The following is an 8,295-nucleotide window of genomic DNA, read 5'->3' as shown; positions in this document are numbered from 1 at the left end:
TTTTTTTTTTTTTTTTACAAAGGTGTTCTGCACATGATGTGTCCAAGGACCGCAGGAAATTTGAAAACCCATGTTTTGTCTCTGCAGTTTCTGAATGTGATTGTGTAATTAATTATTTAAAAAGTTGCCACTATTTTAACAAAAAAGAAAAGAGAACGATAAACAAACCACCAAGAAATGTTAAAGGAAAAAAAAAATGATCAAAACATTTTAAAGAAATAAAAAAACCCACAAACAGCTTTAAAGACAACATGACCCGAACCTGAGATGGGTCTGCAAGGCAAAACTCTCTAGGGAAACACACAAAAAAGATTTTAAAATTTTCATTTAAAAAATACCAGAAATTTTTCAAGAAAAGAAATTTGTCATGAATTCCAAAACTAATAAAAACAATCACCAATACCTTTTAGAGAAACACTGCTTTTTTTTCTCTAAAAACATGGTGGTAAAATAAATATGAAATCAACCATTTAAAGCTGTAAGCCCCGCCCCTCAGCCAGAATAGATAAACAACAGTCCCTAAAGAGGACATGTGTCCTGTTGTGTTTCAGAGCGGGCCCGAGCGTTCTGGTGTGAGGAGGACGTGGACCAGGTGTTCCACGGAGTCTACGAGTACCTGGATCACCTGAAGAGGGTCCTCAAGAAGAACACAGCCACCAACAAAGGTAGGACAGACACATGGAGACACACTGAGGGAACACAGGACACATGGAGATACACTGAGGGAACACAGGACACACTGAGGGAACACAGGACACATTGAGGGAACACAGGACACATAGAGAACCACTGAGGGAACACAGGACACACGGAGATACACTGAGGGAACACAGGACACACTGAGGGAACACAGGACACACTGAGGGAACACAGGACACACGGAGACACACTGAGGGAACACAGGACACATAGAGAACCACTGAAGGACAGTCTGTCCTCATGTCTTCCTGTCTGTGTATCTGTCAGAGTATGTCCAGGGCCTGAAGCTGCTGGAGTGTCTCAACTGTCCTCCAATGTCCTCTCAGGACTCGTCTGTGGTCCAAGTGGTCATCGGCTCAGGTACACACACAGTCCACTTGCTACTGAACCTGTAAACTTCCTGTCCACAGACTCTTATTGTGACAGTGTCTTCCTGTCTCCTCTAGGTGAGCTACTGCCTGCAGACTTCACCCACCACAGCTCCTCCTCCTCCACCTGCACCTCCCCTGTCCCCCCCTCTGTCTCTACAGCTCCACCCACAGGACGGGAGGAGCTACTGCCTCCACTGACCCCCATCCACCTGCAGTACCTGCTCCACCCCTGCTCCCAGGTAACACACAATATACACACTGTGCTACACGTTTCTACACACTGACCCCATCCACCTGCAGTAGCTGCTCCACCCCTGCTCCCAGGTAACACACAATATACACACCGTGCTACACGCTACTACACACTGACCCCATCCACCTGCAGTAGCTGCTCCACCCCTGCTCCCAGGTAACACACAATATACACACCGTGCTACACACTACTACACACTGACCCCATCCACCTGCAGTAGCTGCTCCACCCCTGCTCCCAGGTAACACACAATATACACACTGTGTTGTGTTGTGTTGTGTCGTTGCAGTCGTGCCTGCCCAGTCTACCCAGCATGCCTCAGTGCACCCCTGCGTTCTGGGGTCAGAACCCCCTGAAGGTTCCGCTGCTCTGTGGCTTTAAGAGGCTGAGCGCCATGCCCATGATGTCATCGAGGGTGGACGGCGAGGGGGCGGAGCTCACGGTCTGTGAGGACGTGGACAAAGACGTGGAAGACTGGGACGTCGTTTACAAAGCCCCATGTGGACAGAGCCTCCGTAACCATGACGACGTGATGCGTTTCCTGTTGGCCACAGAGAGCTACGACATCCTGCAGGTTGGTTACGATGCATTCAGGGACTGCAGGAAAAGTAGCGTACTGTATCATGTGACCCTAAATCCTCCACAGGTGGACTTCTTCACCTTCAACCCGTCCGTCCGGTTGGACCCGCCCCCGCCGGCGGGACCCCAGCGGCCAGAGATGGACTTGAGCCGGGGGGCGGAGCCTACGCCGGTGCAGCTGTGCGTCGGGGACGGCAGCGCCCGGCCGGCAGACTTCCGTTACAGGAAGGACCGCTGGCCACACGGCTGCTTCCTGACCCGCAGCCTGGCGCTGTTCGACGTCTGCTGCGACTGCACCGATGGCTGCAACGACGCTCAGCGCTGCGCCTGTGTGGCCATGACCAGAGGAGGGCGGAGCTACAGCCACCACAGGCTGACAGAGCCTGTACCGTCAGGGTAAGACATGAATCAGTGTGTACGGTGACAGGAAGTGGCGGCAGACTGCCCACATCCTTCTGACCACTTCCTGTCTGATCATTGTTAGCGTGTACGAGTGCGGCCCGTGGTGCGGCTGTGTTCGGGCTCGCTGTCAGAACCGGCTGGTCCAGAGGGGGATCAGAGTCCGCCTCCAGGTCTTCCAGACCGACGGGTGCGGCTGGGGCGTCCGTTGCCGTGACGACCTGGACCGCGGCACATTTGTGTGCATGTACGCAGGTGAGGCACCGTCGATGTTGTTCATGTAAACGTTCTCGTCATCAGCTGTGAGGTCACAATAACATGTGTCCAGGTGTGTTGCTGCGGAGAGTACAGAGTCCCGCCGAGGCTCCGCCCCCGAAGCTGACGAGGGCGGACCTTCCCTCAGACGACGAGGTGGAGGTTGTCACTGAGTGGCTCGCGCCGCCCGTGCTGGAGAGTCGGAGCAACCTGCTGGAGCAGCCTATGTCCACGCCCACCTCGCCACCCCTGCACGTTCCCGTCATCCAGAGACCCACCGACACCGCTGCTGCCGCCAGTACGCCACAGGACAGAGACAAGGTGAGACAGGAAACAGTTACATCATCACACAGACACTCTGACTTCCTGTCTAATACGCTCCACTCTATTTACAGACGGTGTTGGTCGGAGCACCGCCGCCGCTGTCTCCATCAGCGGGGGAGTCAGGTGGCCACTCTCCAGGTCAGGACAACAACGTCGCCATGACGCCCGCCTGTCCCCAGGGGGTGGCACCGCAAGTCCACGGTGTGAACGGCACTGAGAGCCACAAGAGTCTAAAGAGAGCCATGAAGGTGGACGACGTCTACGTCCTGGACGCCAGCAAGGAGGGGAACGTCAGCCGCTTCATCAACGTAAGTCCAAAGTGATACGGTGCTGTGAAAGTTAACAGCGTTTATGAAGCTGACGCCATGTAAAGATGGCCGCCAGCCGCTTCGTCAGCGTAAGTCCAGTCCGTAAGTGAGTTTATGAATTTCAAAATAAGAATAATTTCTTGTAATATTGTTTGTTTTTTTCATTATTTTATTTTTATCATAATTTTATTCTGAAATATTGAGATTTATTTTTGTTATTCTGTCGTTCTGACTGTTGTAAAAATCAAATCTCATATTCAGCATCTGAACCTTTGACCTGAACTGTGTCGCCATAGAAACGAGTCAACGTGGCGTCACAGTGAAGGTGATGTCACCACTGAGTCTGACCTTTGACCCTGTCTCGGCCCCCTGCAGCACAGCTGTCAGCCCAACCTGTTCATCCAGAACATCTTCACTGACTGTCACGACCCCGCCTTCCCCGTCATCGCCTTCTTCACCAGCAGGTGAGGAAGAGGAGGGTCAGACGCAGCTCGTCACGGCCATGATGATGATGATGATGATGATGTAGTAATAACGGCCTGTCCTCTGTGTTTCAGGGCGGTGAAGGCCGGCACAGAGCTGACCTGGAACTACTCCGCCGACACTCAGAGCAAACGGGAAGTGGTGTGTCTGTGCGGCAGCGACGGTTGTCGGGGTCAGTTTACGATGGAGGAGCATCTGTGTGACGTGTGTGAGGACGAAGGTGAAACACAGTGACAGGATATGATGTCATTGTCTCAAATCGTCTGTACTGTGGGTTTTTTTAACAATAAAAGACTTTTTTTGATCAGATGTTCACAGCCTTTTATTTTGGAAGGCTTTTGTTTTTTAATTTCAGAGTTCAAGGGAAAAGTTTCATCATCTAAGCTTTTATTTTGAAACTCCAGCGTAGGAATAGGAGGAGGATGTTCAGTAGTGACTGTGTTTTTTATTTTGAAACTCCACTGTAGGATAGGAGGAGGACGTCCAGTTGTTACTGTATCTTTTATTTTGAAACTCCACTGTAGGAATAGGAGGAGGAGGATGTTCAGTTGTTACTGTATCTTTTATTTTGAAATGTGATTGCTTTGTGATGAGGGAACCAGAGTGACGGTGACTTCAGAGAGACGTCGCCCCTGCAGGTTGGACCATGAACCTGTGAGTGAACTTTGACAATCAGAACCATAACTACATTAATATTAGTGAAATAATTTGGTTTAAACACTGAACTTTGTTTAAAATAAGAGAGTAAACTTCCTGAGGCTCCTCCCACCCGCTACAGGTGTAGAATGGTTCAGTCCACCCCTGCACTTGAATTAATCTGTAAACATAACTAAAGCCCAGGCACTGTTTAAACTGTGAAATACTACCACTGATAATAATAATTATTATTCAATAAAATAATAATGGTAACAACAATAATAAAATATTTCTAAAAATTAAATAATAATATTGATACTAATATGACTACTAATAATTGTTATTAGTGTTTTAAAAAATAAAATAAAAAAAGTACTTTAACTACTGCTACTAATATCAATAATAATCATAATAATAGTAATTATTATATAATCATAAAATAGTAAATTATACTTCTACTACTGGGGCGTCCGTAGCGTAGTGGATAGTGCCGGCGCCCGATGTACAGAGGCGAAAATTATACTTCTACTACTACTATTATGAATAAAACAATACATTGTAATTCTACTACTAATAAAAATAACGAAAATAATAACGATGATTTTGGTGACTATATGATAAAGTTGTTCAGACTATTTAATCTTCAGTTTTAACTATTTTACTGCTTTTATTTTGAAATCCCTACACGATCGTCGAGCAAGAAGGACTTCCCGTTATATACCCGTCTTTGCGGCTCTTATTGTGCAAGTCCAAACCGGATCTCAGCCTGTTGTTTATAAGTCTTCCTCCTCCGGAGTCTCACCGACTGTCCTGTTCTGAACCCGAACATGAGAGCTGTCCTGCGGGCTCCGTGTGTGCTCCTCCTCGGCCTCCTCTGGGCCTCCGTCCCCGGCTCCCGGGCCCGGATCCCGCCTCACGACCAGGTGGCCCGGGTCGCGCGTTTCGTGGCCCACCTGTGTGACTGGGCCTCCATGGCCACCATCTCCACTCACAAGCCGGTGGAGGGGCAGCCGTTCTCCAACACCTTCTCCGTGAGCGACGGGCCGGTGGGCTCCGGTACCGGTGTGCCCTACATGTACCTTACCCACATGGAGATCTCTGTGCAGGACCTGCAGGTAACTCAGTCCCCGGTGCTCCGTGGACTAAGTAAAGACATCAACTTCCTGTTTCAGAGCTCCGTTAACGCATGATATAATGTGTGTGTGGTGTCTCCATGTCTCTCTGATCTGTTAACATGATATAACGTTAATGTAGTGAGGCTGTGTGTGTGTGTGTGTTAACATGATATAACGTTAATGTAGTGAGGCTGTGTGTGTGTGTGTGTGTGTGTGGGTGTGTGTGTGTGTGTGTGGTGTCTCCATGTCTCTCTGATCTGCCACTCAAAACCTCCAGAGAGATTTATAGTGTTGTTGTTGTTCAGCACGAGACATGTATGTAGGGTTGTGTAATGGAGGCTCTGCCATGACTCAGCAGTTTCTTCTCACAGTGACTCAGCAAAAGTCATGTGACCTCAGAGTGTCTCAGCAGTTTGAGGTCCAATCACGAGTCAGACCAGAGGTCATGTGACCTCAGAGTGATGAGCACAGCAGAAAGACTCATGTGATGAGTGTGTGACTGAGGACAGTCTGAGAGACATCTTATTATGTCCTTAGAGACAGGACGGACATTTTGTCTTTTAGTTCCTCTGACTACAACACATAGTCCCGGTGTCCTCATGTGAGGACGCAGGAGGGGACAGGACATACCTAGACAGTCAGTTCACCTGTCTGTCCCCTCAAGTGTCTCTGTCTCTCAATTGTGTCTGTCCCTCAGGTGTCTCTGTCTGTCCCCTCAGGTGTCTCTGTCTCTCAATTGTGTCTGTCCCCTCAGGTGTGTCTGTCCCTCTGGTGTCTCTGTCCCTCAGGTGTGTCTGTCTCTGTCCCTCAGGTGTCCCCCCAGGCGTCCCTGTCCATGTCCCTGGCTCAGACAGATTACTGCAAACAGCAGGGCTTTGACCCTCAGAGTCCACTCTGTGCTCACATCATCCTGTCTGGATCTGTCCTCCAGGTACACACACACACACACACACACACACACACCTGTCCAGGTGAGCAGTCACATAACCTCATCATTGACCCCGCCCCTTTCTTCTGTCCAGGTGAACGGGACGGAGGCGGAGTTTGCTAAGACGTCTCTGTTCAGTCGACACCCGGAGATGATCGACTGGCCCTCTGACCACAACTGGTTCTTCGCCAAGTTCAACATCACACAGGTACGACACGTACGCCCAGTATGACCCAGTACGACCTGTACCACCCAGTACGACCAGTGCTGCAAAATACTACTACAGATAATACTGCTAATAATACCTCAGACCACAACTGGTTCTGACATCACGGTGTGATGAGCCAACAGGAGGACAGGAAGTGATGTTAATGCCCGTCCCCTTCCACGTTCCAGGTGTGGGTGTTGGATTATTTTGGCGGGGTGAAGACCGTCACTCCGGAGGAATATTTCCAGGCCTCTCCGTACAGGAAGCACCACTGAGGCTACCAGCTGCTGGGGGTTGTAGTCCTATATCTCATCTTTGTAGTTCTACTTCAACAGTAGAAGTATTTCCTGTCACAGTCAGTCAGGTGTGGATCAGAGGTTATAAACATGTGATCGTGTGTGTGTTGTCATAAGAGTCCAGCTGCAGTGTTACAGTCTGACCACCAGGGGGAGCTGTAACACAACATGTTGTTCTTCTGTCACATTAATATAGAAAGTATTTCCGTGTGTTTGTGTTGTGGCTCAGTGCAGCTCCACTGACCGCACCATATATTCACTCTAACATTTAACATGTTTGATGCAACAACAATGAAACAAAGTGCACTTTATACCTTTATAGATTTATTACTTTAAAGATCTTTGTCAGAGGAAACACAAATGACTCCATCTCCCATGAGTCTTAGCTCTGATCAGGCTAAATGCTAACAGTGCTAACACTTTAAACCTTATATATTCAGGGTGGAGACATGTTTCTGTCTGATTCACATATTTATCTTTAAATTCGGACAGAAAAACTTAAAAAATGTTTTTTAAAAACTCCTAAAAATCGGAGAGGGGCGGGGCTTCAGCTGACTTCAGGTGTTTGTTTGGTGCCTTTAAAATGATTTTATATTTCACTCTGATTTAACCCAATGAGACGTTTTTTTATCGACTCAGATTTTTGCTGTGAAATTATATTTTTAATAAAGTTTGTGCTAAAAAAAAACAAAATGGCTCCATCTCTTTTATTTTTGTAGCTTAAGTGAAACCAAATTTGAATCCACAGATAACACTGGAGAGGAAATGAGGGGGCGGGGCTCTGCCTACCTGTGGATGTTTGTGGAGAGAGGCTCCCAGATAATGACTCACCTGTGTTCAGGTGTGTCAGGAGGAGCACGCTGGTTCTGACAGGGTACAAGAAGTAAAACCACAAGCTTTTCTTATATTTAGCTAAAGCTTGTGGTTATATTTCGCTACCAAAAGCATGCAGTTATGTTTAGCTAACAAAAGCATGTGGTAATGTTTAGCTAACAAAAGCCTGTGGTTATATTTAGCTAAGAAAAGTCTGTGTTTATATTTAGCTAACAAAAGCACGTGATTATGTTTAGCTAACAAAAGCACATGGTTATATTTAGCTAAGAAAAGTCTGTGGTTATATTTAGCTAACAAAAGCACGTGGTTGTGTTTAGCTAACCAAAGCACGTGGTTATATTTAGCTATCAAAAGCACGTGGTTATATTTAGCTACGAAAAACATGCAGTTATGTTTAGCTAACAAAAGCCTGTCGTTAGTCATACTTCTACTGTTATTATACACATATGACTATTGTCACACATGTATACCGCCAGATATTAATACATACTTTCAACATATTGTACCACAGTAGCCAGAACTATAACTATAATATTATTACTTTCAATAATGTTGTTGTAAGCTACTGTCATTACCTGCATCTCTCTCTCTCTCTCTCTCTCTCTCT

General features: G+C 47.4%; 3 protein-coding genes across 8 annotated transcripts in view; 2 read left to right on the top strand and 1 right to left on the bottom strand.

Annotated features, from left to right (window-relative positions):
• Positions 1–3,978, top strand: part of setdb2 (SET domain bifurcated histone lysine methyltransferase 2) — a 6,135-nt gene extending 2,157 nt beyond the window's left edge. For 2 of the 5 annotated variants that reach the window (XM_050065320.1, XM_050065323.1), the window contains 10 exons: positions 552–665; positions 967–1,059; positions 1,146–1,309; positions 1,613–1,897; positions 1,970–2,298; positions 2,387–2,556; positions 2,630–2,877; positions 2,952–3,188; positions 3,564–3,652; positions 3,746–3,978. In XM_050065320.1, the coding sequence (XP_049921277.1) occupies positions 552–665; positions 967–1,059; positions 1,146–1,309; positions 1,613–1,897; positions 1,970–2,298; positions 2,387–2,556; positions 2,630–2,877; positions 2,952–3,188; positions 3,564–3,652; positions 3,746–3,905 (1,889 nt within the window). In that variant the 3' untranslated portion in view covers positions 3,906–3,978. Of the gene's footprint in view, positions 1–551; positions 666–966; positions 1,060–1,145; positions 1,310–1,612; positions 1,898–1,969; positions 2,299–2,386; positions 2,557–2,629; positions 2,878–2,951; positions 3,189–3,484; positions 3,653–3,745 lie in introns of those variants that run through there. The other 3 variants (XM_050065321.1, XM_050065322.1, XM_050065324.1) reach the window with 2 other exon arrangements.
• LOC126402957 (uncharacterized) overlaps positions 1–5,068 on the bottom strand; it is a 13,572-nt gene extending 8,504 nt beyond the window's left edge. The window contains exon 1 of the mRNA XM_050065330.1: positions 5,029–5,068. The gene's annotated coding sequence lies outside the window, so the exon portion shown is untranslated. The remainder of the gene's footprint in view (positions 1–5,028) is intronic.
• Positions 5,058–7,547, top strand: creg1 (cellular repressor of E1A-stimulated genes 1). Of its 2 annotated transcripts, none has more exons than XM_050065335.1 (4): positions 5,058–5,422; positions 6,234–6,353; positions 6,445–6,558; positions 6,702–6,818. In XM_050065335.1, the coding sequence occupies exons 1-4, from the start codon at positions 5,135–5,137 to the stop codon at positions 6,714–6,716; spliced, it is 537 nt and encodes a 178-aa protein (XP_049921292.1). In that variant the 5' UTR covers positions 5,058–5,134; the 3' UTR covers positions 6,717–6,818. The 2 variants fall into 2 exon arrangements, with proteins under 2 accessions (XP_049921292.1, XP_049921291.1); XM_050065334.1 differs by having other exon boundaries at positions 5,061–5,422; positions 6,747–7,547.
• The last annotated feature ends 748 nt before the right edge of the window (positions 7,548–8,295 follow it).

This window comes from Epinephelus moara, chromosome 16, assembly GCF_006386435.1.
Source record: "Epinephelus moara isolate mb chromosome 16, YSFRI_EMoa_1.0, whole genome shotgun sequence".
In the NCBI taxonomy this organism is placed as follows: domain Eukaryota; kingdom Metazoa; phylum Chordata; class Actinopteri; order Perciformes; family Serranidae; genus Epinephelus; species Epinephelus moara.
The sequence above is the reverse complement of the archived record's forward strand: the minus strand, read 5'-3'. Positions and strand labels throughout refer to the sequence as shown.

Coding starts and splice junctions, on each gene's coding strand:
- creg1 (XM_050065334.1), top strand. CDS start 5,135: ATGAGAGCTGTCCTGCGGGCTCCGTGTGTGCTCCTCCTCGGCCTCCTC. Junction 5,423..6,233: donor TCTCTGTGCAGGACCTGCAG/GTAACTCAGTCC, acceptor TCTGTCCCTCAG/GTGTCCCCCCAGGCGTCCCT. Junction 6,559..6,746: donor CCAAGTTCAACATCACACAG/GTACGACACGTA, acceptor TCCACGTTCCAG/GTGTGGGTGTTGGATTATTT.